This window comes from Drosophila teissieri, chromosome 3L (assembly GCF_016746235.2).
Source record: "Drosophila teissieri strain GT53w chromosome 3L, Prin_Dtei_1.1, whole genome shotgun sequence".
In the NCBI taxonomy this organism is placed as follows: domain Eukaryota; kingdom Metazoa; phylum Arthropoda; class Insecta; order Diptera; family Drosophilidae; genus Drosophila; species Drosophila teissieri.
In genome coordinates, this window is record NC_053031.1 from 7683553 (window position 1) to 7710442 (window position 26890).

At 45.5% G+C, this 26890-nt stretch overlaps 11 protein-coding genes across 13 annotated transcripts; 5 read left to right on the forward strand and 6 right to left on the reverse strand.

Moving 5' to 3' along the window:
- Positions 1 to 62: 62 nt before the first annotated feature.
- Positions 63 to 1029, forward strand: LOC122616043. The gene has a single exon (XM_043791292.1). It carries the CDS (start codon positions 78 to 80, stop codon positions 867 to 869), a length of 792 nt encoding a protein of 263 aa, XP_043647227.1. The 5' UTR covers positions 63 to 77; the 3' UTR covers positions 870 to 1029.
- An 88-nt stretch (positions 1030 to 1117) lies between these two features.
- On the reverse strand, positions 1118 to 3386 carry LOC122616044. The gene is made up of 3 exons (XM_043791293.1): positions 3280 to 3386; positions 1539 to 1700; positions 1118 to 1477 (listed from the first exon to the last, which is right to left on the reverse strand). Exons 2-3 carry the CDS (start codon positions 1698 to 1700, stop codon positions 1304 to 1306), a joined length of 336 nt encoding a protein of 111 aa, XP_043647228.1. The 5' UTR covers positions 3280 to 3386; the 3' UTR covers positions 1118 to 1303.
- Positions 1733 to 3407, reverse strand: LOC122616042 (tRNA (guanine(37)-N1)-methyltransferase). Its single transcript, XM_043791291.1, has one exon. It carries the CDS (start codon positions 3135 to 3137, stop codon positions 1770 to 1772), a length of 1368 nt encoding a protein of 455 aa, XP_043647226.1. The 5' UTR covers positions 3138 to 3407; the 3' UTR covers positions 1733 to 1769.
- A 257-nt stretch (positions 3408 to 3664) lies between these two features.
- On the forward strand, positions 3665 to 8881 carry LOC122616353 (mediator of RNA polymerase II transcription subunit 24). The gene is made up of 7 exons (XM_043791782.1): positions 3665 to 3855; positions 5591 to 5677; positions 5735 to 5892; positions 5953 to 6795; positions 6857 to 7217; positions 7280 to 8097; positions 8247 to 8881. Exons 1-7 carry the CDS (start codon positions 3766 to 3768, stop codon positions 8869 to 8871), a joined length of 2982 nt encoding a protein of 993 aa, XP_043647717.1. The 5' UTR covers positions 3665 to 3765; the 3' UTR covers positions 8872 to 8881.
- LOC122616354 (chaperone protein DnaJ) lies at positions 3895 to 5533 on the reverse strand. Its single transcript, XM_043791783.1, has 2 exons — positions 4791 to 5533; positions 3895 to 4701 (listed from the first exon to the last, which is right to left on the reverse strand). The coding sequence occupies exons 1-2, from the start codon at positions 5386 to 5388 to the stop codon at positions 3947 to 3949; spliced, it is 1353 nt and encodes a 450-aa protein (XP_043647718.1). The 5' UTR covers positions 5389 to 5533; the 3' UTR covers positions 3895 to 3946.
- Positions 8882 to 8928: 47 nt separating the features above from the next.
- On the reverse strand, positions 8929 to 10147 carry LOC122616356 (nedd8-conjugating enzyme UbcE2M). The gene is made up of 4 exons (XM_043791786.1): positions 10019 to 10147; positions 9764 to 9936; positions 9401 to 9702; positions 8929 to 9278 (listed from the first exon to the last, which is right to left on the reverse strand). Exons 2-4 carry the CDS (start codon positions 9861 to 9863, stop codon positions 9135 to 9137), a joined length of 546 nt encoding a protein of 181 aa, XP_043647721.1. The 5' UTR covers positions 9864 to 9936; positions 10019 to 10147; the 3' UTR covers positions 8929 to 9134.
- A 129-nt stretch (positions 10148 to 10276) lies between these two features.
- On the forward strand, positions 10277 to 11605 carry LOC122616355 (probable deoxyhypusine synthase). Of its 2 annotated transcripts, none has more exons than XM_043791784.1 (2): positions 10277 to 10610; positions 10669 to 11605. In XM_043791784.1, the coding sequence occupies exons 1-2, from the start codon at positions 10419 to 10421 to the stop codon at positions 11581 to 11583; spliced, it is 1107 nt and encodes a 368-aa protein (XP_043647719.1). In that variant the 5' UTR covers positions 10277 to 10418; the 3' UTR covers positions 11584 to 11605. The 2 variants fall into 2 exon arrangements, with proteins under 2 accessions (XP_043647719.1, XP_043647720.1); XM_043791785.1 differs by having other exon boundaries at positions 10680 to 10853.
- Positions 11606 to 13279: 1674 nt separating this feature from the next.
- Positions 13280 to 14656, reverse strand: LOC122617085. Its single transcript, XM_043792774.1, has one exon. It carries the CDS (start codon positions 14538 to 14540, stop codon positions 13377 to 13379), a length of 1164 nt encoding a protein of 387 aa, XP_043648709.1. The 5' UTR covers positions 14541 to 14656; the 3' UTR covers positions 13280 to 13376.
- A 148-nt stretch (positions 14657 to 14804) lies between these two features.
- LOC122617086 (vitelline membrane protein Vm26Ab-like) lies at positions 14805 to 15587 on the forward strand. Its single transcript, XM_043792775.1, has 2 exons — positions 14805 to 15073; positions 15139 to 15587. The coding sequence occupies exons 1-2, from the start codon at positions 15065 to 15067 to the stop codon at positions 15556 to 15558; spliced, it is 429 nt and encodes a 142-aa protein (XP_043648710.1). The 5' UTR covers positions 14805 to 15064; the 3' UTR covers positions 15559 to 15587.
- Positions 15588 to 21905: 6318 nt separating this feature from the next.
- LOC122617633 (probable RNA-binding protein 46) lies at positions 21906 to 22822 on the reverse strand. The gene is made up of 3 exons (XM_043793559.1): positions 22661 to 22822; positions 22423 to 22601; positions 21906 to 22367 (listed from the first exon to the last, which is right to left on the reverse strand). Exons 1-3 carry the CDS (start codon positions 22772 to 22774, stop codon positions 21986 to 21988), a joined length of 675 nt encoding a protein of 224 aa, XP_043649494.1. The 5' UTR covers positions 22775 to 22822; the 3' UTR covers positions 21906 to 21985.
- Positions 22823 to 23015: 193 nt separating this feature from the next.
- Positions 23016 to 25930, forward strand: LOC122617117. Of its 2 annotated transcripts, XM_043792825.1 has the most exons (3): positions 23016 to 23157; positions 23814 to 23930; positions 24022 to 25930. In XM_043792825.1, the coding sequence occupies exon 3, from the start codon at positions 24069 to 24071 to the stop codon at positions 25725 to 25727; it is 1659 nt and encodes a 552-aa protein (XP_043648760.1). In that variant the 5' UTR covers positions 23016 to 23157; positions 23814 to 23930; positions 24022 to 24068; the 3' UTR covers positions 25728 to 25930. The 2 variants fall into 2 exon arrangements, with proteins under 2 accessions (XP_043648760.1, XP_043648759.1); XM_043792824.1 differs by having other exon boundaries at positions 23814 to 25930.
- The last annotated feature ends 960 nt before the right edge of the window (positions 25931 to 26890 follow it).

Sequence of the window (26890 nt, forward strand, 5' to 3'; positions counted from 1 at the left end):
TAACAAATCTTGGGGTATGGATATAAAAGCTTCTGCGACTTTCATTTTGGTAGTCGTCTTTCGCTCCCCTCTCAGTCATGGCCATCGCTCTGGACTGGCTGCTCCTGATCACCCTAGTCAGTGGTTGCCTGGCACTGTGGCCTCCTCAGGTAGTGTCTCCCACTGGTGGTCTCTTGCCGCAGTCCCCGCCAGCCACCTTGGCTCCACCGCCCACTCTGTCCCAGGATCTGGAAGAAATCCAGCGTCTGATCCAGTCAAAACCTTTGAACCAGCTCTTGGCGCGCTACCTAATCAACGATGCCCAGTTCCAGGCCTTCGTGCGGATCATCAACAGCAATGTCGCAGTCACGGCCCGCTGGCGTCTGCTCTCCCAGCCGGAGCTCATCATCTTTCTGCAGTGGACAAACCAGCAACTCCTGGCCTCGGGCGATTCATTTGAGTTGAATGAGCAGAGGCTCAAAGTGAGTCTATTGAACGAGTTTCCCTACTGGTCCGGCACTGTATTCGGATTACAAGGATTCCTGAACGAGGCTCAGCTCTACTTTCCACTGTATGCCATCCGGGCGCACATCGACGCCAAGGTGCTGCAGCAGGGAATATTCGCTCAGTTCTGGTCAAGATTACAGGGTTTGAGGGTGATGTATGAACGCTGGCTAAATTCAGTGGAAACTACCCAAGTTCTGGCCGAACTTCAAAAGGCGGGCATTGATACCGTCCAATTGGATGGCATCATCCGAGAGCTTCTCGGCTGGAATGCGGTGAATGGTACGGCAGAAGCCTCCACTGCTGCACCTGGAATTCCCGCTGCCCCCACCGTAATACCGGGTGTAGTTTTGCCACCAGTTAACATTGTTCCTGTGGTTGTGTAGGCTGCCATAACACAGTGATGGAGAGCCACCCATTCCTAGGAAGGATTCCATATATAACCACTATATCAACTAGGTAAAATAAAGCGCACTCGTATGTCAATACCCGAATGGTAAGAGTTGCACAATATTTATAAAAATAAATGGGGGACTAACTATTATATATCAAGCCTATTCTTTGGGTATTATGTATATCAGGTATTTCAGATTGTTAACGGAATGAAAGTCTGAATTTATAATAGCATTAAAGGTCAAGAGGTATTTGGCTACATAATCTCTACCTAGCTGAGCACTTCCCATCACTGTCCGAATAGCCATCGTATATTTTGTATAATAATTTGCCAATGCTGGCAACATACGACCAAAGTCTTCAACAAATAATGGGGACTAACTACATCTATATGCAATACGTAAAACGTGGTATCCGCCGAAGTTGCTTAGAACTTGAGTTTGCCTAGAGTGTCAGAGACTTTCTGAGCATTGGCGCCCTTCTTCTTGTTGTTCTTGATGGGTGCCACTGGGGCCTTTGGCTTCTTTACCACCAGATCCTTGTGCAGAGTCTTCAGGCTGGCGTCTACCTTCTCCTGCTTGGCTTTGACAGATTCCTTGATCTGCAAATTAGGCATGTATGTATGTGATGGCGATCTCTACAGCAGGACCTAATCCACTCACCTGCTTGAGCTTGCCCTGCACTTCCTTGGGCTTCTTGCCCTTGCCCTTGTTACCGTCGCCCACTTTGAACACATTCTTGGCTTTCTTGGACTTGTTCAGAGGAGACTTTGGCTTGGCGGCCCCAGGAGCCACCTTCTTGGTGTTTGCCTTGTTGCGACCCATCTGTAAGTATGCATAAAAGGAGACTCTTTTTAATTGTTTGGAAATTACAACTTTATTGTATCTATTATATCAAACACATTTCACTTTTGTGGCGACTTCCAGCTCCTCCTCTGCATACCGTTTTCTCGTGATTTCAACTTCCTTTAATGTGGTTAGCAAGTTTAGTGATAGCTTAAAGGACACTCTATACATGTCCTTGTTGGGGGCAACATTCCGTACAAAATTGATTCCCTGGAGCAGGTTCTCATCTAGGCTGGCTCCCAGATTGCTCTCCACCAGTTGACGCACTAATTCCTTGGTGTTCTCACCCTTGGCAAAGGAGTACACATGAACGGTGGGATAGCATACGTTTTCAGGCAACTGTGCCAGTTCCTCTGCTCTATAAAGACCTCGAAATGCGTCCAGGAACTCTACAGCCATTGCTGGTAGATTCATTGTAATATGTATGGCATACGTAGTAGTATCCGTGGTACGCAGACGCTTTAGCAGATCTTCCCGTAGCTCTTCGACGATAAACTGCCTACCGTCTTTATTGAACATTTGTATTTTGGGCACGCACTTATTTCTCTTGGCATTATGCTGAAGCCACCGAAAACTTTCAGGGTTCAGGTCATTGGCCAGCACATGGCATCGCTTCTTGGCAGCAGGAACACTAAATGGACCTACGCCAGCAAATACATCATAGAGAACATCGTCAGATTTCAGCATTTTGACAATCCTTTCGTGCTCCGTGGAGAGGCGGGGATTCCAGTAAACCTTGGAGAAGTCAAACTCGAAGGGGACTCCGTTCTCCTTGGTTTCCACCTGGTATTCCGCGTCGCCACAGATCAGCTCCAGCTGGAAGTTGCGGTAGGTGTTGTCAATGGTGGATGCTTTGTTAACTACCGTTCGGCAATTGGGCAGCTTATCGCGAAGCACCTGACCGATGAGCTGTTTATAGGGCAGCAGATGATCCCGAAGATTGAGGTGGGCGATGTGGCCTATTCGAGAGTAGGAGGTAAGACCTTCCTCCTCCGTGGGTAGCACGCTTTTCAAGATTTCATTGGCACTCCAGTTTTCATAAGTCAACTCCAGTTCGGCGAAGGAGAAGTTCTCAGCGGTAACTTCCTGCCTTTCCAGATCCTCTGTAGGCAGGGATTCCCAGTTTTTGACAGGCGTTGGATGCAGAAGGATCTCCCGGGATTTGTCTACAGCTCTGACAGGATGCAGGTGCTCCATTTTGAGCAGAAACTTTTTGACCAGCGGCATCACACGTTGCACTTGAGACTCGGGCACCTGTAATCGGGGAACTTGAACGCTCTTTCGGAACTGTTCCCTTTGGAGCTCCTGCATTCCGCGCACCGAGCTGGGAGGCTGCAGCTCCTTGGCGTCCATGTTTCGAAAGTAGTGACGTAAACGATTCGTTATAATCGTTAAATCCTTCAATCTGGACACCATAAGCAGCCAAACACGTGCGACCTAGTTTCTTGTTTTGGCGCTTTAAGAGGATGCAAATGAAGTTCCTTTGATATGGAAGTATGCAGCCGCTCGAGGAGCACTTGCAGATGCCACAAATATCAACTAGTTTTTGAATATATACCTCTATTATTTCCAAAATTCAAGATCGGATGAAAAAGCCAAACAAACGCAAGAACCTGAAAACAGTGTGACCATACGGATGACCGTTACAATATACTATATATTAGACAAAAATATACCGAAATTTGAATATCTTATATTATATTCAATATATCTTATATTGATAGTTAGATCTTTCTATTCCTAACATTTTTAAATTCATATTTTTTTAATTTACCTCCAAGTAACGAAAAAATTAATAAACAAAAAACAACGGCATGTTCCAAATTTTACCGTTCCATCGACGCTAATTTGACGCAATAGTGATTGGTATATTTGCAAAAATTAAATTGGCATTAAAAGTATATTTTCGGTAGCCGGAAGGAAAATGTATAAATGAACCCGCGGTCACACTGAGCGGTGCTAAAGAAAATAATAGGTTTAAATCAAATAAATTGCGTGAAATACGAGAAAAGGAAAAGTTATATTATTTCTACGGACGCGCGAGATGAAGGAGAACAACAAGATCCTCCAGCTCATCTATGTGGCGTGGCGCGAGCGCTGGACAGACTCCCAGTGGGGAATCAACATAAAAAAGGCAAGGCAACCCAAGCAAATCAACATCAAACAATCAATATTTGTGTTTACCAATATATTGTAAACGCAATGAAGCCGGTACATTGAGAATTTTAGGGGCTCAATTTGCCCGCCTCCGTGCCTTTGGTCTTGGGCTCAAAAACGGGATCCTCTGCCTGGGACAGGGCCAAAACCAGTTGGCGTTGCTTCACGGAGAGATTCCGGGGAATGCGCACCTTTAGCGTGACGATGTGATCACCCACACCCTCCTTGGAGCGCACCCCCTTGCCCTTGAGCACCACTTGGGTGTGGGATTGGGTGCCCGGCTCCACCCGCAGCTCCACGCTTTCGTAGAGACTCCTTATCTGAAAGGATCCGCCCAGGATGGCCTCCGAGATGTTTAGGTGCTTGTCGGTTTGAATGTCATTGCCAACGCGACGGAAATAGTCGCTACACGGCACCGTCAAGCGGTAGGTGACCTGCTGCCTGGTTTCTGGATTAGTAATATTTACAACATCTCCGTCCCGGGATCCGGAAGGCACCGAGACCATTACGTCCACGCTGGAAATCACGAAGCCCCGATTCGAACAGGTTTCGCAGTCGTTGCGATTCGTGAACCGCTTGCCCTTGCACTGCGTGCAAGTGTTTACCGATGAGAAGGTTGGCGTCTTGGTCGTTACCTTTCCAGTTCCATTACATCGCCGACAGGGCTCCTTGCCCACATCCCGATGCGCCATCAGTTGTGATTTGCCCTTGCAGGTCTCGCACTTCCGCAGGTAGCGCAGCTCTATCCGCTTCTTGCATCCCACTGCTGCCTCAAGGAATTCAAGTGGAAGATCGAACTCGTTGCTCTTCAGTTTGTTGATCTCTAAAAGGCATTTCAAATCAAAGCAATTGTAATAGTGAATTGTTAAATGTTAAAATGGTGCGTGATTAATCTGAAATACCCTTGCTTACCGTCATTTGCCGTCTTATCCGAATCAAACTTCTTGACCTCCTCGAGGCCCACATTCATGGGATTGCCCGCCTGTTCGAGAAAAGCGCGTTCATCCTTAATCCCGCCCAGCTGATCGTACTCCAAACGTTTCGTCTCGTCGGTTAGAATGTTGTAGGCGTTGGACAGCTCCTGGAAGTGCTTCAGTTTTTGTTCCGAGTGCGAGGAGTCGGGATGATAGCGTTTGGCCAGCGCATAGAAAGCCGATCTGATTTGCTGAATGGTGGCGTGCCTGTTGACGCCCAACACTTTGTAATAGAAGTCCTTGGGCATGCCTCGGCTTTGAGAGGACTTAATGGCCGGAGATGACACCTGTTGAGGCGTGGCTCCCGCTGTATTTCGCTTCGCCTCCCGCTGGCGATCTGGATAGTAGGCCGGTTTGCTGGTCCTAAACTGATATTGACTGATCAACCGCATCCAGATCCAGCAGGCGGCGACAGCCGGAGCACGGTCCAACTCCAGGCAAGATGTTGCCGTCCTCCTGCAGCCCTCTGTTGTTGCTCCGCCAATTAAGGTGTTTAATACGTCTCCGGGACTGCGAAATACTTTTAAACGAAACATTTCTTATCGCGTAACGAAGTATGTAACTATGTGTGTTAAATATATAAGTGGAAATCCTAACTAGATTTTTAAGTTGATTTGTTTCTGTTTATTTTATGGGATTGTGACCCAGTTATTGTGTGAAATTATGACAGAAAAAGCTAATGTTTCATTGTCTGCCCTGCGGTCTAATGTATCCTCCATTCTTTGATTAATATTTCAGGTGTTGCCGAGAGGAGTCAGTGGAGATGTATACAATCTGGCGGACTGTCTGTTGCAGCAGGCTCTCATTGGTTCCACAGCAAATCCGGTGCGTAGTTGAAATAATTATTAGTTTGCTTTCTTAATTGTAACTTTTTTCGTTCAGTTGGTGCTCAACTATCTCAAGCATTCTCTCTGCGCCCATCTCGTTTCACACTCTGCTGTCCTTCGGTGCATTGCTAAGTATGACAAATTGGAGCGCGTTTATTGCATTACGGCGCTCCTTGAATTCCTGGCCAGCATTGTGGATGGCGTTACCTGCCGGTGAGGCCTTTTATATTTATAAGTCTATGAGTCAATATAATTTCTCATTCTTGTTTCCAGAATAAAATCTGAGGAAGCGGTTTTACCGAGTTCCGTCGTCCACTTGGTATACTGGCTGCTTCAAATCTTCGCCAGAACTGTGCAACATTATGAACTTTATGGCGAGATTAGCGCTGAGCAATCGTACATGCTGGACCAGACCTGTGTGGTAATAGATCGGCTAAGCCAGCAGCAGTTTATGCTGTCTATGCTGTACGTGGGCTGTCACGAAGAGCTCGATATATGTGGACGGATTCGGGATAAGTACGCTACCATCAAGGGATCGTTGACGAACTCAAATTTCACGCTAAACGCACCACAAGTCGAGCAGCAATTGCAACAGTTGGCCTACATTGAAGCCAAGCATCTTGAAATGCAGCCACTGAATCCGCCGCCAACACTCGAGAAGATCTCGTGCTGCGTTCAACCCTTACTGGCGGTGGAAGTGCTGCTAAATCCATGCAAGGATACCAGCTACTACGTGGCTGAGTTGCAGATGCTGCAACGATTAAAAAAATACTCCAATACACGACTCTTCTACGAAATCATCCGTGCTGGATTCCTCACGCTGAGCAATGTAGCGGATACAAGCCCGGACACTATGTGGGGTGCCTTTATGTTCTTTAAAATGCCTCACATCATTAAGCAATTGCACGCCCTGCAACGGATTCCCGGGGATCAACCACCACCGGCCGATTACATACCCGAATTGGTGGAGGCTTTGGAACTGCTCATCGAGGACAACCTACTGTTGGACTTCATGGATACCAAGTGCTCGTGCAATATGATCGAGTTCCTTTTAAATGACTGGACCAAGCAACAACTAGTCAATGATGTACATGTAAAGAAGTTCGCCAGTCAAAGGTTAGTGAAGAGATCTTGCATTTTGTACATCCATCTTAATTCTGTAATTTAACTCTTCCAGGGAAGCCGCCTCTCAATTACTCAAAAAATGCGACAATGGCCAACAGACACCGTCCAATATAAACTTCATCAAGCGTGCAGAGGTTCCGCTTTCCGGAGTATTAAAGACGCTGTGCACCAACAAAGTGCAGGACATGGTGAATGTCCTTTGCCAGGTGCCGGTGGGCAACAGCTTTGAGTTGATTCTTTCAGTGGCTACCGTCGAGGGACGTCTCAAGACATTCGTATCTCGTCTGATCCAGTGCAATGAAAACTCTAAGCCAGTTCCGGGCGAGCTGGGCAAGCTGTGCGTCATCCGGTCCACGCTGTTTGATGTTTCCTTTCTAATGCTGACAAGCATTGTGCAGACCTATGGATCCGACGTACCTAAATACCTAATACCTTTAGTATTTCAATGGAATTAATGAATTCTTGTTCATTTCAGGTGGTTTTATCTGAGCGTGGTGACTCATTTTTTGAGAAATGGGTGCGTGAATGCATGGTGGAAAGGAATAAGCTTAAGAATCCGCGCCAAATTCTCGCCCTCTGTGAAGACAGTATTGTGGATGAGCTCTTGCTTAGTTTCAGTAAACCAGAGGCAGCACAACTGAAGCCAAACAACTTAAGTTGGCAGGAGACTTGCCTTAACCTACCTGGAGTGCTTCATCACGTGCTAATTGCTTGGGAGCAGGAGACGCTATCCTCGGCGGACGTTAAAAGTATTTTGGACAATATTAAGAGGAGACTTTTTAGCTTTTCCGTTTGCGCCACTAGTTTTCTGTGCGCCTACATGTATTCTGTGAAGGAAACGGAACTTCTAAAGCCACTGAACATGATTCAGCAGTTCCTGGCGCCATTGACCAGCGAAGAACTTTCCAGCCAGGAAAACGCAAAGGAGCGACTAGCTCTGTCCTATCAGATCATCCGAAAAATGCAACACGATGTGCATCCTGCTCCAAATACCAAATCCCGCCTCATTTCACACTCCCCGCTGGTCGAACAGTTCCGGGAAGTGTGGCGAACCGTTGTCGATGCTGGTCACCTGCCCGTTCGCGCCGCTCAGTCACTGGAGTCGCTTCTGTTAGCCGGCGGCGCGGCGTGGCTGTCCACACAGTTGGTGGAGCAACTGCTAGCTTGCAAATACACAAGGGATATGTCGCGAACAATGGATGTTGTGTTTGCTGTGATGCACCTCGACATTGAGAAAACCACGGAGGCGTTGCTGCAGTTCGTGGTGGCTCCACTAATTCTGCGACGACAAGGGTAAATACCAATCTGTTCTTCTGTATAATATTTTATTTATTTATATCTACAAATCGATTCGATCTAGCATGAAAAGATGTAAAAATTGAAACTGCTATTACTGAATTCGTACTCACAATTTGGCAATCTTTTTTTTTTTGTCTTTCTAGTGAGGACATTAACGAGCCCCAATCCCTGGTACTGGCCCGCCTCTGTGTTTACTGTATTATTTCCTGCCTGGAAAGCCGCAAAGGAAATGCCACCTCCGCTTTGATGGCCATGAAGAAGCGATCGAGATCTCACGATGAGGAGGAACTGGCGGCCAATGCAGCCAAAGTGCGGAAGGTGATTGGCGATGGCAGCGATAACTCCAGTGACTTTACGGATACTACGGCCGGAGCTGGCTTGGCAGCTTTATTGGGATCCACTGCCACATCTGAACTGCGGACTACACCGCTTACTCTAAGAGAACCCCTGCAGACGAGCGTACAGCACATTTTTGGAGTATTCCTGCAGTTTGTTAATGGAGATGAACTGTCGCCAAAGGCCGTTTTTGTTTATCAGTTCATCTCGCTCCTGGTGGAATGTGGTGGTGAGAGGGTGGCTCCCGTCCTGCGCTTGCTCCCCAACGGTCTGGTGCAACAGCTCCTGAAAGTTTTGGTCACAGACGACATAAAAGTGGGTCTCATCAGCAGACTTTACGATTTGCGACTCCAGGCCGGAAGATTGTCAGTTGTGTCTGATTTGTGCCTGTGGCGAAATATGCAGATGGCCAGGCACAGCATTCACCTTTGAGGAAATTCGAGAATTGCCACGTTGGGTGTACCGATTAAGATTAAGAGACGGGTGGGCGAAATTGCTAAATGAATTGTATTAAAAACTAGAAATTGGTGACTTGACTCGGCTTCTTCTTCGCACGCAGTGGATTTTGCTTTCGTTTATTACAATAATTTGTTGTCGCCGATGTTCGTCTGTGTTTGCATCATCTTCATCAGTTAGCGGGTGTTGGGAGGTGTGTATGGACAGGCTTAAAGTAAGAGACCTTGGGATTCCCTATATCACTTGAGCAGACAACACTCGAAGTAGGTCTCGCCCACACAACCTCCGCGCATCGCCTTCTTTACATTGCTTTCGAACTGACGGCGATTGGTCTGCAGGACGTCGGCCGCCTCCTTGTTGAGCGGATCCTCGGGATTGGGTTCCTGCAAGCAGTTGATTTGGGTTAGTAAGACTGTCAGGTTGTGTAACCAGCTATCACAATTATTAAAAAAAGCATAGGCTTATAGAGTGCAAATTTCACAAATTTTCAATGGTAAATACAAACCAAGAACAGAAACTGCAAGCCATAGACGATGGAGTTGATGTTCAACACTGGGTTCCAGTCCTCGCGCAGAATGTTGAGGCAGACGTTGCCCTCCAGGTCGATATTGGGATGGTATACCTGGGTGGCGCACTTCACCTTGGGCGGCTCGTGCGGATAGTTGGATCCGACGCGGAAATTGAACACGAAGCGCCCGTCTCTGTAGAAACCCTCGTCGGGCGAGATGATAAGCTTGAAGTTGAGCAAGTCATCGGGATCGGGAAAGTCTGTGGCGCAAGTGTTTGGCAGGTTCAGTTCGTTAATATCTGGGGGGGATGAAAGATAAGTAATAAGATCAAGTTGGCCATACCAGGTGCTGGATATTACCTTTCTGTATGCGCAGCTGGGCGGCGGACGCTTTCTTCTGCTGACTGCCCTTTTGCTCGCCGTCTTTCTTCTGCTGCTTAAGCGTGAATAGTTTAATCATCTTGGCGTCCTCGTCTCGCTGGCGTTTCGTCTTCTGCGTTTGGCTGCTCTCGAAAGTATCGCTCTTTGGGGGCCTTTTGTTGTTTATGGGACAGAGTGCATTGTTTGAAATGTCAGTGGTTTTCAGGCAAATGTTTCTCTGAATGATTGGCCTACCGTTTACAATAGATCTGATGTAAAAAATCACTTTGAGTACTTTCTTTCCTTTCCTTGTTTCTGCCAAGCGATATGTGTGAGTAATCGATGGTTGCACCCGATAACAGTCTGGCCGATTGTTGCTTAGTGCTGGTAAACGGATTTCGGGTTCAGCAAGGGTCATTAAATAGTATTATTAGAACGTATAATTTCAAAAGTATCGTGAATAGTAATTTATTTGGAAATAAATAAAATAGTAATAAAAATAATTTAAACAAATATTTGGCGACATCTTGTTAGCTACTTTGCTAACGCCATCTCTATCGGAAACCAGGGCTGCCATAACCAGCACATGTTGATAAATGCAGGAAGATTTGGCTCCCTTTGAGCTGTTTATTTTGAATTTCAAGAATTTCTGACCATGTCGACGGAGCCAGCGGTGGCCAAGGATGCAGTGCTGAAGCGCAGCGAGGCTCTGGCGGAGAACACGCCCCAAGTTAGTGGCTACGATTTCAACGAAGGCCTAAACTACAGTAAGCTCTTCGAGTCCTATGTGAACACCGGATTTCAAGCCACGAATCTCGGCCTGGCCATTCGGGAAATCAACAGAATGGTTAGTTAGTAACTTAAATACTTAAATTCAACATGTTACAAACCCCTAACACTGGCAGCTGGATTGCAGGGACCAGCCATTGGAAGCGGATCAAATAGACAGCCATGAAACAGACGACTTCATCCGTCGAAGGAGCAAGTGCACCGTATTTTTGGGCTACACCTCCAATTTGGTTTCATCGGGCCTGCGGGAGACCATTCGCTTTCTGGCCGAGCATCGTATGATCGACTGCATTGTGACCACAGCCGGCGGCGTCGAGGAGGACTTCATCAAGTGCTTGGCTCCCACGTTCATGGGTTCATTTGAGCTGAGCGGCAGGGATCTCCGCGAGCGGGGAATCAACAGGATTGGCAACCTGCTGGTGCCGAACGATAATTACTGCAAGTTCGAGGACTGGGTGATGCCGCTGCTTGACGAGATGCTGGAAGAGCAGAAATCCCAGGGAACCATCTGGTCGCCTTCGAAGATTATTCATCGGTTGGGTAATCGCATTGACGATCCCAGTTCCATTTACTATTGGGCAGCCAAGAATCAAATACCAGTTTTTTGTCCCGCCCTGACGGATGGCAGTCTGGGCGACATGATGTACTTTCACTCCTTTCGACAACCTGGACTCGTGGTGGACATTCTATCCGATCTGCGACGACTTAGCACCATGGCTGTTAAGGCGGTCAACAGTGGAATGATCATCGTAGGCGGCGGCGTCATCAAGCATCACATTTGTAATGCCAATTTGATGCGGAATGGGGCGGATTACTCCGTGTTCATAAATACCGCCTCGGAGTTCGACGGCAGCGATAGCGGCGCACGGCCGGATGAGGCCATATCATGGGGCAAGATCAGGAAGGATGCCACCCCTGTTAAGGTCTATGCCGAGGCTAGCTTGGTCTTTCCATTGATTGTGGGCGAAACGTTTGCCAAGCGACATCATAGCGTCGGTAAAGAGTTTCCCCGAGAGACCAACCAAGTGTAAATATATACGACAAAATAAGAACAACGCAATCAACGCAAATGTACAGATGTAACTTATTAAGAAATGGTTTGGCTGCAGATGTGTCGTATTGCGAGCCCGGTATGGGAGTCCCCGAAGTGTTATGCCCCGCCCAGATGCAAACTGTCCGGGCAGGAAGCCATTAAGCGTCGTCGGAGTTGTTGGCTGCAAGTGATAAACACCACCGGCAACAGCAGCTACAGCATTGCACTCCAGTGGCACCTCCAGTGGGCAATACACATTCCGCCGTAATGGTTCTGCCGGAGTCGCTTTAGTGCTGCAAAAATGCAGCTTTTACCGGCGGCCACAGATGCTATATTCCTCCCGGCCTTAGTTTTATACAAATATTCCCTTACTTCTGGCCATAATTGTTTGCGAAGTTCGCTCTCGCTGGCAGGAAATTGTCCGCCACGGAACAGCGCATCCGCATAAGCCCACGAAATTTGTCATTAATTTAATGCCACTAATGTAAACGCTCGGCTTCCGTCACTTCCTCAAATTTTTCTCCATTTTCTCCATTTTGGCCAACCAAACTTTGGCTTGTCTGCACGCATCATTAAAGCCATGCGGAAACTTTTTCGCACACTTACATTTGGTCCCCTCTGTTCCGGCTGCTTCGACAGTTGGCGCAACATATTTTGAGCTATTGTCAGGGTGCAGTCGGGAAAGATGGACTGGCAGAAAGTTTGGGAATTGCAGAGGCACTGCATTTTCCTTGACAACTTTTTCTCGACTGCTTGCAACTTTTTCCTGGCTTTCTTGGAAAATGAATGGTTGAATTTTGGGGCTGCGCCGAAGAAAAACTATTATGTATGTATGTTCTTAAGCGTATGCATGGCCAGATATGTTGGCTTTATCAAATTTTGGAAATTTATACGGTTTCTTAAGGCGCTATAAGGTTCTTTGCCTCGTGAGAAGTTCTACTTTGTGAAGTATGAAACTTAAAAATCATTAACAGGCATTTTTTTTAAATATTTTATTTTGCATCTACACCTTCTTAGTTAAGGAACCTACAAACAGAACACATACTGCGTAAGACTATAGCATTAAAAACAATTTACGGTTTTGAAATTTATGTTCGCTGCCAAGAAAATCAATTGCACTTGCTTTGGCAAAAGGCCATTATCGGCAGTCAGCCATCGTTAAGAAGTGCTTAACTGCATGTTGTCATAACCATGGCCACAACACACACGCACACACTCAATTGGGGCCCACTTAGGATATATATATCCGCCTTCACATACTCTTTCGAAGCGCTTAAAAACTAATTACGAACAAAGCTGTTGCTGCTCTTCCTACTTTGTTGTTTCTGACGGCGTTTTCTTTTCCCATCCTCGCAGGACGAGGAAATGGTCACTACACTGAGAAAAAGTAAGACGATGATGTGCAGACTTAGTTGTCCTAGTTTGTGCTTTGAACTTACAATAACACAATTTATGTCATCTTACGATTTCCTTCAGTAAATATTACAAATCTATTCTTTGTAGATATTGTACATTTTTTTAAATTTATGTACATAGTAAAAACAAAACTTAGTTCGCGGTGTAAGTGCGTAGATGATTGCAGACTTTTCAGGACTACAGCCAACTTCCCTTCGTGATTACGAGAAAATTAAAACTACATTAAAAGTTTTGCAGTTGACAGGGGCGCAGACGGTGAAAAGTGAGAGGGGCAGAAGTTTTAAAAGCAACTCAACGATTTATTGATGCCAACAAGAAAGTAAAAAAATATATAAAAATATATGCTTGGCAGTGGTTTTCGCAAGAGGATTACCATTATTCTGTGGACAGATCGCTCAGTACGTCGGATAACTTTTCCATATCTACAAAACTTTTGGTTTTTACACTTTTGCTTTTCTGGCTTATGGGATCTATGAGTCCTTTTCCGATTGACTTTTCTTTCAGACACGACTCGCACGTTGAGGAACTGGGACTGCGCTGCTCATCGGAGGGACGTCCTGTAATTGCGAGCGTGGCGACGGCCTGGAGCCTCCAAATAAGGTCCTCCCGGCGTTTTAAGTCCTCGGATAGAGCCCGCAATCGCTGGCGCTCCAGCATCGTGGATTCCTGCAATCGGCGCAACTTGTCCTCCTTTTTCCTCAAGTCGTTCTTGTCGTGCACCAAAATAGCATTATATAGCATGCGCACACTTTCCTCCCTTCGCGAGCAGGCCTGTAACACCATGCCATTCAGAGTGTTCTCCAAACTGAGATCCAACTCGGAGATCTGCAAACTGGTGACCACATCATCCCGGAGTAAGGGCTCCAGGCAGGTGGCCAGAAAATTGAGTCGCACTGACTCGCCCGGCCAATTCTTCAGAAGATCAATGGCCGCATGGCAGGCCTGATAGATGCTATCCTGAGGACGTTCCGGCTTGGCCGCCACCGACTTCCCGGCAATCTGCTTCTTCAGAATTTCGTTCTTGCTGATGAAAAGCTTTTCCGTTTCCAACGTGCGACTGTGCAGCGAGTCGATTTCCTTTAGCAGATCCTCGTTAGACTGCTTAATGATCTCGAATTCGGGAGGGGAAATGGCATAAGTTGGGGGCACCTCAGGCGAGAGACGACTACTCCCACTGCCATAGGTCGAGACATCGGTTTCCGCGTCCTGGATATCACCATGCACCGGCTGCTGCTGCTCCTCCACCGCCATCGGCCCATTGTACTCGTTTAGCAAATCATCCATGGAGCGGCTCAAGTTCTCCAGTTCAGTGAAGGGCTTACTTAAGTGTCCAAGATCTCGCAACTGGTCAAACATCATCAGCAGCATGCAGTTGCGGGCGAATTTATCCAGACCCTTGGCTTCTTGAAAGAGTTGCATCCAGCGCTGGCTGATGTCGTGGTCCTCTTGGCTGACTGGGTGCTCCTTGGAATACGACTGCAGGTTGCGCAGCTGGGAGGCAAAATGGCGGTCCAGGGCGAACTCGCTTAAATCGCTCATAATTGGAGGATGTTTTTTTGTAGGTTTTTGAAATTTCAATTAGAATTTATTTAGAATTTTTTGTACGAATTTTGTGATAGGCGCAGAACGAACAGTTGATCGAAAATGTTACAAAATTATAAAAACTAAATTCCTATCCGACATTTTCAAATTCTATAGTTTTTGATAACCATTACAAACTTTTTTTTAAAGAATTTGTACTTAAATTAAGTGGAGTAACTGAAATCGATATCGCTGAAGGTCGCTCAGGTCTAGGAAACCCGGCAATGCCCTTTACGAATTTGGTCCGCACGTGACAAGTGTGAGTGTGGAGCAACAACGTCTTCAATTGGCAAGCAAGTTGGATCGGAGTCAAAGACTTTGCGCTGCGACGTCGGCGACAACAGCTGCATGTGTAAGCGCGGCCTTCGCCGGATGACCAAGTGAGGTGTATATAAACTGGCCAGCTTGGTTAACTCAATATCAAACAAAGCTCACAGCTCCAAGTAGTCACTACTACCAAACACAACACCAATTCAACAATCATGAAATTCGTAAGTTCATTGATTACTCTAAGGATTAAAAGGATTTACTTATTAAGGAGTACTTTAATCTACAGTTCGCCGTCTGCTTCTTCGCTGTTGTGGCCGTGGCTGCTGCCAAGCCCGGACTTGTGGCTCCTCTGGCCGCCGCTCCTCTGGCTTACACCGCTCCGGCTGTGGTGGGCAATGCCGCCTACGTGGCTCCCTACGCCTCCAGCTACACCGCCCACTCGGTGGCCCACAGCGCCGCCTTCCCAGCCGCCTACACCGCTCCAATTGCCGCCGCCTACACCGCTCCCATCGCTGCTCCAGTGGCCGCCGCTTATACCGCTCCAGTGGCCGCTGCCTACGCCGCTCCTGCCGCCTATACCGCTGCCTACACCGCCCCCATTGCCCGTTATGCCGCCACCCCCTTCGCAGCTCCCATCGCCGCCCCAGTGGCTGCCGCCTACACCGCCCCCATCGCCGCCGCTGCTCCCCTCCTGCTGAAGAAGTAAATCAACGGACTGTGAATCCTTAAAAGATATCATCCTACCCCTCAAGAAAAAATGCTTAAATACATGATTTTGAAAATCCACTCGGTATTGGTTTCTCTCAACCTGTTAACCCCTTAAAAATCGCGGGGTCTGAGTTTCCGTGCATTTTTGTCACCTTTCGCTGCCTTTCGTTTGCCTTAATGGCACAAATACCGGAAATACCTTCGAGGAGCCAAGTGCCTCGTCCTTCTCCATGCTCCAACGCCTCAGCTTCCTTATTAATTTCTCGAATGCTGCTTTGGTATTTCTTCAGCCCGCCCGCCTCTCATAAATTGCGCAAATTCCTTTTGCGAGCGTCAAAGAAAAATGTCATCGGGACGATGACGGTGTAGGGAAGGGGGGTGGGGGAGTGGTCTCCTGTGGCCACATCTAATTTCTCTGCATGTCCCGAGCACGCTTATTAAAGTATAAATCATTTGATGACTGCCTCTGCAAAGTGACCAACAAATACGTCACAAAGAAGGAGCCGGCAAACGACAATCAGCTGAAAAAGGAAAGAAGCAGTAAATGGGTGAGGTCCTGAGACCCGAAAGGACTGCACTGCCCGGATGGTTAGCCAAAGTACATTATAGTCCTTGGTCGGCTGCAGGCGGCAACAAATGTAGCAGAAAACCGCAGCCGAGAGTAGTGCAATTAAATACAGGAAATAATGGCCACCGCAGCACTGGCAGAAGCAGAAGCAGAAGCAAAAGCAGAAGCAGCAGAAGGATGGTGGTGATGGTGATGGTGGTTCGGGGGTGGATCGCTGGTCTGGTGGGGCACAGGAAACGACAGGATGCAGGAAACGCTCGCACAGCATCTTGGCCAGGCCCAGACCAAATTTCGAGGCGGAAAGAAGGCATCCAGCAACATGCAGCCCAATGGAAGTCGGTGAACGCTATTATGTAGACACATTAAACAAAGATGGCCCAAGGGTATGGAATCTCAGAAGTGAATGGGTCGTACTTGCGGATATATATCTTTTAAGTATTTTCTGGATGGTTGATTGAGGTGCAATTAAACCGTTTAAGTACAATGCAGTGGGAAAATAATGTCACAAGGCGACCTAATAAGGAGTAAATCTATTTATTTAGGTGGCAAATAATTTACTATCTTAAAGATAATTAGAACTTTATTATAAAATATTGCCGTTGATAAATTAGACTATACAAGCAGGATGGCTATAAAAGAGATATTTCTAAGAGCTATTATTAATATACAACGTACAAGGTGATCCATGCACTGTTTCCCCAACAAGGTGCCCAGAATAAAACCTTACAAGGTGCCCGTGAAAGTTGTCCAGGAACCTGTCGCAGGAACCTGCGACGTACAGAGTGCCCCCAGAAAGGGTACCAAATTCCCAGTTGGAATAGCTACATTTGCCCCAGGATGGGTTGACTTCTTAATGTAGCGCCTTCCAATCTGAACCGCACCCACTCTCACAGAGCCGACATCTGACTGCGGTTTTCCATGTCCTGTTCCTCAGAAGGACATGTTTGCAGAGTGCGAGTCTGTGTGCGAAATATTTTATAATTCAATATTCAATTGGCAGGTTTGAATCCTTAGATATATCCACAAACTATACGGATTCTATGAGAACATGCACATACAGATGCAGAATTGCATGGGTTGTCGGGCTCTAATTGAATTCAATGTGCACTTAAGCGACATCCGTTCATAATGAAATTTCGCAACGAAATTGTGGCAAGGACAAAAGAGTCGGTAAATATTGTTGCTATGCTAATGCAAAGTTCTTGCCTTTCCTGGTTGGAGTATATATACATGTGTATGTATATTTTTTATTGCACCATAAATAATCTGAAATCGTAGATGGAGAAAGTCACAGAGAGTGCAGCCTGGCAACGGAGGAATTGAAATTAAATTGCCGTTCGACTAAAGGAATCCGATGCCAGGAGCCAATGCCAAAGCATAGCCATCCATGGGTATATGGTATATGGCAAATACATTTCTATATATATTTTTTTTTTGTGCATTTCAGACCGTCCTGTTTTATTTCATTTGACGTTTTATTTCGCACTCTGCAAATAATCGATTGTCCGTCCGTCCAACTCGTCAGTTGGACCGTTTGACTCTCCATCGGAATGGAATGTTAGCTAAAGTATGAGCAGCTGCTTCAATATTGCGCATAGAATTTCACAATTTCGCACACTGCAGGAAAATCGAGAAATTGACCAATTAGCAGATTTAAATGCCACTTATTTAATTGGAACACATTAAATGTCCAAGGAATTCAATTATAACTAGACCTTAAATAATTCATATGATGCACGGTCATTTACTATTATAACACAATTATAAAAGGGTAAATATGCCAAGTATTAAATGGGAACTTATTATATCAATAAAACTATTATTATTTAAAAACTTGTAAACTTCTCGGGAATATTAGTTGTACATATTATGTATCAAAACTATATATACTATGTACAAATCTTTAGCCAATGACTTGACTTGATAATTTAGTAACTAACTTTATATATCGCATTCAACAAGGGTTAATCGCTTTGCACAGTGTGCTTTTCTGAAAGCAATATGCGTTTGATTGTGTGTTGCGTAAAATTCCTTACGATTGACTTGCCCTGGCGTTTTATTGATTGATTTGCAATGCCACGAGCGGCTGACAATCAGCTACCAGCATCGGGCTTCCGATGGAGCAACAGCCTTAGCTCAGCTCGGCTCGGCTCAGCTCACGTTGCGTATGCGTAATATTGTTATGCCACATCCTTGCACGCTCCTCCATGGAAAGTTTGCACAAGAAATTCAAGCAATGATCAAGTGTACATTTTAATGAAGCCGCTTTCATACAAAGGCAGACAGACTCGTACTCGTATATATGTATGTATATGTATGTAAATACAATAAATTGCGCACCGAAATCAACTCTATTGCATGCCAATTTCCGGACCAAAAATATGAGCGATTTTCATATGCTTCGCAGTTGGAAAACTTTTTTCATTAAAACTCTCGAATGATGGCAAGTAGGGCCAGAAAAGTGGGTAAAAGCCCAGCTGGGCTAAGTGAGTGCAAAATGTTATTTTATTGTCAACAAGCAAAATGGCAAAGTTGCCACAACCACTCCGAAGACGAAAACCAGAGCCGCAGGACTTCCATCCATGGCGGATGTCAAATTTATTTAATATGCAGCATAAACAAAGCAGCCAGGACACGACGACACGCTCGTAAACTCATTTGCCAGCGGAAACAACTGTTCCCACCGGCTGCTGTTGGCAATTTTTTAATACGACATCCAGGACCTCCTACTCCTACTCTTAGTCCTGCCTCCGTTCGACTTATGAAAAGTAAATATTGTTGTGTTTTATATACTTCCTATTCGGACAGGGTAACGCCCACAAGTTTTTCATTAATTTGTGTAATCCAAAGTGCTAGTCCCAAGCCACAAAAAAAAAAGCAAGAACCCTGAGGAAGGCATTACGTAAAAGTCAATAAAAGTGTTGTTTTAACTTCTGACACTTTTGGCCTTCCTCAGCACTCATTGTCAACTTCGGCTTTCAACGCAGTCGAGCAGCATCTGGGGGGAATTTTCATAATTTTTGGCGACTAAGTTGAATTGATTAATAAAATATGGGCGAGGGTAGGGAAAGTTTGTCAAAGAAAATTACAACAAAATAAATTTTTTGTTGCTAGCACTGAGTTGATGATAAGTGCTCTTAAAATCAAGTCCTTATAACATTAAAATATATTCATTTTGAGTTTCACCAAAGGAAATGAAAATATAGTTTTATAATCTTTAATTTTATGGAAGAGCATTGATTAATGGAACTTAAAAAAACTTGTTTGCTTGTTTTAAATCTTTTACCTTGTGATTGTAAGTTAATTGACTTGCGTTTACTTTTCATTCAACATAAAAACACTTGGTATGATAAAATATTTTTTAATTGGCTGCCAACAAAAGTTAATCTGGCTTTTTATACTCGCAGCTGCCGCGCTTCCAGCATTTATGAAAACATTTCAGTCTTTCAGGTCTGCTTAATATGCAAATTGCAGCGGCAAACTAGTTGCTAACTTTTTAAAGACGCTCCCCGAAAGCTCATATTAAATTCTTGCCATCCGACAATCATGCTTCGCACTCCATCTGGCTAAACCAGAGCCAGCGGAGGATGGAAATGGCGAATGGGGGGCCCAGAAAAAACAAGCAGAATCATCCATATGCATCATGCATGTCGGTAATGGCATTTCCAAGCCAACGACAAGTTGCTTAAAAAATCATCCCAAAATTCGCGTTAAGTGCTGGAGGTTTGCAGCTTCTCCCTCCTCCCTTATCCCCATTCCCATTCCCATCCTCGTCCTCAACCTTACCACATCCGCGTCCGTAGCCAGTGCCACATCCTCATTCTCCTCCACCGCGCTATATCATGCACATCTGTCATGCTCTTTGCTGCAGATGCGGTTAGAGAAATGCACGAAAATGGAAAAGGGCCAGGAACGGAACTAAAACCGCACTCAAAAAGCTGAAAGCGGCAAGAAATTGGACTGGCACACTCCCCTTAAAGCTTGAACTCAATATGTGCATAACTTTCGCTTTCCGGCGACAGGACCTCCGGATCCCATTCCTTTGCCTCCTTTGTCCCAGGCAATCTGTGACCCAAATCCAAGGACCGACCGCCTTAAAGCCTAAACAAACTGTGTCAGTTGGCAGGCGCTTCTCGCTTCTCCCACTCCCCCACTTGACTTTTGGCCCCCAATCCCGCTCCTTCGGCCACACTACATCACTGCATCCCCCTCATATTCTTTGCCGCTCGCATCAAAAGGCAAATATTGGCACTTGCCGCAATAACCAGGTAAGCTCTGGCTGAGTTGCCCTCCATCGCAGACTCGAAAATGGGTCACACTACAGTGGTGACCAGGAAAACAGAGACACCACCATAAGATTATCATGTAATAATAGTGTAATATATTTTATATCTCTGTTTTTTCAAGCATGTAAAGTACAATTCTTACGGCTACTGAGCTCTTAACTATGAAATTAACTTCGATTTCGCATATTTCACATATTTTGTGGAAACTATTATTTTGCTACCACCTGTGAGTTGAAAAACGGTTGACTGCATGATGGCAAGTAGAGCAAAATTAGAAGCAAACTTCGAGCCTTTGTAATTGCGTCACAGATGCGGCTTCATGACTTTAACCCTTCGACGGCGAGCGGAGGAGTGTTTTGAGCTGGGGATTGCCAGCCAATGGGTTAAGTTTCGCACAATCCCTCGCATGGCTTTGAAATTTTAATGGGCTTTAAGTGAGTGAACAGGGGCGTGGCTGTCGCGCTTGAATTAACAAATTAATGCAAATGATTTTGGAAAACATTCAGCTCGGCTTGTTTTTCCTGAATACGCCGAGAGGATGTCTCGACTTAAGCTTAATTTAATGAATATTTATGAGGCTGCCGCCAGTCGCTTCTTATTTTTACATCATCGTGTTACGACTGCATTTCGATTTGAGGCTCTAATTTAATTGCAACCGTGCGGGACTGAGCAGGACAACAACATCCGTTTCCGCCTGCCACGACATCCCGTCAAGTGCGGCAATCGCATTAGAATGCGCAGCGGACCTGTCCCTCATCCTGTGCATCCTTCGTCTGACGGATGACTTGCGCTCCCTCTTCTCCTGTCCGTCGATCAGAGGCAGTACCCAGACTCCGTGTCCAACACAATGCCAGCCGGAGGCTACCGTCGACTCCTGCTCGCTGCACTCATTTAATTGCATTATGCCGCAGGTTGTCGCATCGCCCTGAAAGTCCTGACTGCCACTCCGCCACTCCGAAGACACTGCATTAATTTGCATGTGAAAAACTGCAGCTCCGCTGTCGTTGTTGTTTTTCATACTTTTATGGCTGCTCGCTGTTTTTGCCCAGAGTTAATGAAGTCAACAAGCTGCGGCTGCATTTCGTCAGACTGAGGAGCTGCGGGCCAAAAGAATTTGCCAGGACAATGCTGTGTATAAATTCACTCTGTCCTTACAACTGGTGAAAGTTCATGTTTTACTTGCATAGGCAGCAACATAACTTACAAAATGTGCTTTGATAGTTTTGCCAAGCTATAGAATTCAGATATACAAGTACCATTTGACTTTAAATTTCTAAGAGAGATTACAAGAAATTAGCTTCGAATATCGCTTATATTATTGGTTTTAAATTCCACATATTACAAAAACGTACACACATAAATCTAAAAACACCTTCTTTCACCAATAAATGGTTTACTTATTGAAAGGTACGCCATTTTACTTTAAAAGGTGTTTAAAAAAAAAGGGAAATTATTAATACAACATTTAAGAATTCTATTATCTTACTGTCTTCTATATACTTTGAGCTTAATAGATTAGTTTATAGCAACCCGTAAATAACTTAATTGATAAGAGATTCGACCACTTCGCCTTAAAATTTGAAACAGCCCCTTTGTCTTAGATTTTGGCTTAGTTCCTGGTGGAAACAGGAGCTTCCCTGGACTCCGCTCAAGATGTGCTCCTGACTCAACCAGGCGATGTGCGCACGCTTGCCAAACTTCCTGATCGCATTCCTCACTCTTTTATGTGCACTTGCGGCCGTGTCATTGTTGCGGTACCCAAATATATAGAAGAACTTGTCGAGTCGGTACTCGTACACTCGAAGGATAGTGAAGGGATGTATCTCAAGCATCTTCTGGTAAACTTGCCATGGTCTAAGCGACGATTCCACCCGGTGGAGCACCAGCTCGCGGTTGTTCATCGATGTCTCCACCTTTATGGGCAGGTTGAGTTTGCGAAATCGCATTGGCAGACTGAGATTATTAAGGTTAGTGTGATTTTATGTCTGAATCATAACCGAAAACCTACTATTCCAGGGCTGCTTCCTTGAGGGGCGCATTGATATATTGCAAGTAGGCGTAGCCGCGCGATTTGCCCGAAAAATCTATCTTATAGCGCAGCACGTAAACCTCACCCAGTTCGCTGGCCAGTTCCACAATCCTCTCCGGAGAACAGCGCTGGTCTTTGGATATGCACGTGAGAAACAGCTGGAAGCGTACAAGTGATTCTCGAAACTTTGAGACTTGATGCTTCACTAGAAACTCACCTCGCCCTCTCCCTCCTCCAACAAGGATTTCTGATTTTCATCAAGGACCTTGCGCGTAGTTATGGAAATAGTGCCATTTAGATGACTGGTGCAGTACTTGCTCTCAAAATCCATTTTTGGCTTAAACTAAAAAAAAACAAAGCAAAACACGCGTGCTTAAAAAAAAAGGAAGCTGTAGTGTGACCAATACAGCTTAAAATCCAATAACAGTCTCCGTGTTGCCAGACTGTCAATAAAGTTGATGCAAATTCCAAACATAACATTAACAGTTTTAGTTATAACGGAAAAAACATGAACCTTTTATTGTTTATCTTCTCATATGACAATGATCTTTTTGTCAAAAACAGAGTTTTAACACTGCTTTGTAGCATTACAAGTCGGAATTTGCATAAAATAAAGAGCAATTTCATAGGATCTTATTGCGTGAAAGGTCTTTTGTTAGCCTTGCTCAGCACTTGGAACTCAGCACTATAACTAAGGTATTCTATTTATACGAGGTACGTTATGCATTTACTTAACTTCTTTCCAACCGCTTTTTGCATGTCAGGCCATTTCTTTGCTCTTGTTGTTTTTGCTTTCTTTTGACAGGCTGCGCGTGCTATTTTCTAGCTCATGTTTAACAATATAAATTTATGCAGGCAGTCGGTCGTTTGCAACTTTTGCTCACAGTTCGCCACAAGCCGCAGCACCTACCTATGTATGTATGTATGTATGTACGTAGCGCATTCGCTGTTGTTATTGCTGCGGTTAAGCCGCCCATCCGCCACCCACTCACCCCACAGGGGGGCATCTTGATGGAGGTTGCGGTGCACTCAAGTGCCTGCTGCTGCTGCCGCTGCTGCTTCATTTTCCTAATTTATACGCGCGCTGCGCTAATGAAAATTTACGTGGCAACCGCATACTGTTTTGTTGCCACTGCTGTTACACTCATAATTCATTGTTTCAAAATGACCATAGGCAAATTACGGACAATCCACTATTTGTGAGGTAACATAAATATAGTTTTCTGTAATACCGCCAAGTGACGAAACGCACATGATGCTTAGACAAATAAATCCATGAAGTGGTCTTGAAATTATTATACATATCCATTTCTAATATTCTTTACAAAATTATAGACTTTCTTACGAGTCTTTGTTTCCTTTTTTTTCAGTGTAGTGTCGCCGCTCCTTGTGCTTGTTACCAGACTTGGGCCCACCACTTGACGCATCCCTGAGAAACCCTGAGCTCCACTTTCTGCGGTTGAGAAGCGCTTGCTGACAGTCGCCGAGTAAAGCCACTAATCCCACTTATATTTCCCCATTTCCTTTCCCGACTTCAGTCAGCGCGTTCATTTTACTCAAAACATTCAAATTTTCCAGAGAAATAAGTACTGTTTTGATAAATAAAACAGTGGATTCCGTTGGCCATGAAGGAACCAAGCGAGGAGTTACTGGATCGCCACTTCAGGCAGCAGGTGGCCAGTTACAAGGATGTCGATCAGGCACGGGCTAAGCAGTCGGATCGCCTCATCATGGCCAGGTGGATGAAGGTGTTCGAGAGGACACCGCTCAGCCAGAAGTTGGCCCGGAACAGCCTGATGCTGCTCATGCATGGCCACATCAAGGACTTTGGAGTGCTCAAGGAGCCGTTCACGGATATGCGCAACTGCAGTAGGAATCTGAATGCCATTTTGGATGAGTACAGAGGCCAGCCATGTAAGAAAGTAATTAAGGAGAAAGACACCACAAATCTTTCGGCGCAGCAGCCATTTGCTGCTGGTAGATCATCCTCACGTGCATGGAATGCACTGCTCAAAAAGTGCTCCACACAAATATTACGACCTAGGAATCTGACACCCATCAAGGAGGTTGCCGAGCCCTCGGAAAAGGAACCCACGACCAGCAGTTTTGCCAGCATTGTGACGGTGATTCGGCAAACGAACACGCGATCCTCAGGCTCGAATGAAAGCTTAGATGCTCCAAGGACTGACTCCGACTGCGACCATGTGCCGGATAGACTTAGTGTGAGGCAGAGGGTCCAGTCATTGGAGGATGAGTCCCCGAGGATGACCTTTGACATAAGTGCAAAGGAAAATATAAGAAGTAACTGCCAAGAAAACTCAAGCAGTAGTGCGTCCAAGAGTGATCAACCAGCAAGCGGAAGAACCCGTTCCTCCAGTCCCTTATCCCAAGAGAAAATCAATCAGATCACCAATGTCATAGATCAGGTCAATCGCAGATCATGTGCTGTACAAAATTTGAAGGAATGCTTTGAGGAAATGGCCGAACGTCTGAAAAAGACAATCGAACCGAAATGTGTCGCACCAACAGGACACAAGCCGAAGATTCCACCGCCTCCGCCGCCTCCGCCACCAAAGAAGTTTAGTAGAATTCGGAAGGAGGTTTCTCCTCAGCGAGCCAGGCAAACAGGAAGCAAATGCCATCCTTCCGTAAGTTTTGAGGACATTACTGTTCAGCAATTGCTGATTCGTAGGGAAAAGCTGCGTATCGAGTGTTTGGCGTACTACAACTTGGATGGCACGATGAAGGATGTGAAGGACATGCCTGATCCTCCAATGGATACCAGGAAAGCTGAACAGAGAGCCAGTGGCTTTATAATTGGTGCCTATCGTGCCTTGGCACGGCTAAAACGCTGGCGGGGAAAATCCAAACAGTTGAGATTTTTCAAAACCTGTTTCCAGAAATGTGGACTGCGCGATTTCGTGGAACTGCAGGCTCTGGATCGAAGATTTGAGAGGGTGGCACTCCAGTGGTATCGCCGCAAGGTGATGGATTGTCAACGCCGCACCTGGCGTAATTATCGCAGGATCATCTTGGCAAAGAAACCATCATACGACGAGGACGATCTGCAGCTGATGCGCCACCAGTTGGAGCTGCAAGAGGAGCTGCAGCGGGAGCGAATGGTCCACCTGGTCAAAATCAAGGAAATATGCAAGACCAGCTGTTGCGGAATCATCAGCTCGGAAGTCCTTAACAAGATGCTCAAACGCCTGGACGATGAACACGACCAGCTAGCCAAAGATCTCGAGTCACTGCTCCGCCAGAAGGAGCAACTGTTCCAGTGAAGCATCCTGCGAAACCGTAACTTTTCTCGCACCTGTATTTGTAAACATTTTGCACCTGTGCTTACATCGTTTACATCGCGAGCTGCGCTGCTCATTAATTAATTCAAATACTACGCTTTATTAAATTAAGAACTGCTGAAAGGGATACAAACCAAAGGGGAGTTGGGGGGGAAGGAACCAAAGCTGGCGATGACTACACAATAAACAAACAATCTACTCGTAAACAGCAGCTATTTTTTAATTATGCAATGTTTCCGTTGCAGCTTTGCGAAAACCAGAAACAGTAGCTATGCTACCGGGTTATAATGGACCATTTGCATACCCTTTGAGGTTTAATGAGTGATGGAATGAAAAGTAAATTTCATAGATCTGGGATTATAATAATCTAAGAATATAATCCATTTAAAAGTTTACTATAAAACTTGTATACTAATATATAATACTCATAAACTCCAATTTTCGAGGGTATAAGAAAAATGGCTGCCAGCTGCGACTATTTGCCATTTTGTAAGCAAGCAGGGAATTAGCAGCAAAGCCAGCCAGTAAAGAATACAAAAAGCAAAAAAGAAAAAATTGAGGAAAATGCCGGGAAAAAGGCAAACGAAAACTGTCGCTAAAAGCAGTTTTCCAAAGCACTATACTTTCCATCGAGTTGGCTGGGCGTGGCCGCCACTGAAGTCCATCGGTGGTCAGTGAACTTGCCGCAACTTAATATCCGCAAAGTATCGAATATATGTATGTATATATATGCACATATATAATTATGACAGCATAAGCGTCTAGTATATAGGGTACAATGTACACTGAGCGCAGTTATAGGTAGGGCATAAGTGATGGCTTCATCGGGCTTCGTTTGGCTTGTGAATTTACGGTCTATATTCGGAAATTTGCATAGAACGCTCTGTCGTCTCACAAACCCTTCCCCTTCCCCTTGCCCTCTTCCATCCCTCTCCTTCTCCCTTTCCCTTTGCATTAAACTCGTCTACGTCGGATTTAATTAATTATTTATAGCTTGCGAAACACGATGCTACCCTTCGCTACCCTGCCCATCGCTGGCCATGTGTTTGCTCGGTTGCAAATTCAGCTGGCAGTTATGGCTTAAAGCGCCACTGTTGTCCTAGACCGGAGGCTTTAAGCAAGACGTCACCCTTGGAAATTGGGTA

Bases quoted from the DNA above. Each gene is read 5' to 3' on its own strand.
- LOC122616043 (XM_043791292.1), top strand. From the start codon at position 78: ATGGCCATCGCTCTGGACTGGCTGCTCCTGATCACCCTAGTCAGTGGT.
- LOC122616044 (XM_043791293.1), bottom strand. From the start codon at position 1,700: ATGGGTCGCAACAAGGCAAACACCAAGAAGGTGGCTCCTGGGGCCGCC. The intron at 1,478-1,538 runs GTGAGTGGATTA...CCTAATTTGCAG, and splicing joins TGCAGGGCAAGCTCAAGCAG to ATCAAGGAATCTGTCAAAGC.
- LOC122616042 (XM_043791291.1), bottom strand. From the start codon at position 3,137: ATGGTGTCCAGATTGAAGGATTTAACGATTATAACGAATCGTTTACGT.
- LOC122616353 (XM_043791782.1), top strand. From the start codon at position 3,766: ATGAAGGAGAACAACAAGATCCTCCAGCTCATCTATGTGGCGTGGCGC. The intron at 5,678-5,734 runs GTGCGTAGTTGA...TTTTTCGTTCAG, and splicing joins TTGGTTCCACAGCAAATCCG to TTGGTGCTCAACTATCTCAA. The intron at 5,893-5,952 runs GTGAGGCCTTTT...TCTTGTTTCCAG, and splicing joins GTGGATGGCGTTACCTGCCG to AATAAAATCTGAGGAAGCGG.
- LOC122616354 (XM_043791783.1), bottom strand. From the start codon at position 5,388: ATGTTTCGTTTAAAAGTATTTCGCAGTCCCGGAGACGTATTAAACACC. The intron at 4,702-4,790 runs GTAAGCAAGGGT...AATGCCTTTTAG, and splicing joins GGATAAGACGGCAAATGACG to AGATCAACAAACTGAAGAGC.
- LOC122616356 (XM_043791786.1), bottom strand. From the start codon at position 9,863: ATGATTAAACTATTCACGCTTAAGCAGCAGAAGAAAGACGGCGAGCAA. The intron at 9,703-9,763 runs GTAATATCCAGC...CATCCCCCCCAG, and splicing joins CCAGCTGCGCATACAGAAAG to ATATTAACGAACTGAACCTG. The intron at 9,279-9,400 runs GTTTGTATTTAC...AACTGCTTGCAG, and splicing joins GCTTGCAGTTTCTGTTCTTG to GAACCCAATCCCGAGGATCC.
- LOC122616355 (XM_043791784.1), top strand. From the start codon at position 10,419: ATGTCGACGGAGCCAGCGGTGGCCAAGGATGCAGTGCTGAAGCGCAGC. The intron at 10,611-10,668 runs GTTAGTTAGTAA...TAACACTGGCAG, and splicing joins TTCGGGAAATCAACAGAATG to CTGGATTGCAGGGACCAGCC.
- LOC122617085 (XM_043792774.1), bottom strand. From the start codon at position 14,540: ATGAGCGATTTAAGCGAGTTCGCCCTGGACCGCCATTTTGCCTCCCAG.
- LOC122617633 (XM_043793559.1), bottom strand. From the start codon at position 22,774: ATGGATTTTGAGAGCAAGTACTGCACCAGTCATCTAAATGGCACTATT. The intron at 22,602-22,660 runs GTGAGTTTCTAG...GTACGCTTCCAG, and splicing joins TGGAGGAGGGAGAGGGCGAG to CTGTTTCTCACGTGCATATC. The intron at 22,368-22,422 runs GTAGGTTTTCGG...TAATAATCTCAG, and splicing joins AAGGAAGCAGCCCTGGAATA to TCTGCCAATGCGATTTCGCA.
- LOC122617117 (XM_043792824.1), top strand. From the start codon at position 24,069: ATGAAGGAACCAAGCGAGGAGTTACTGGATCGCCACTTCAGGCAGCAG.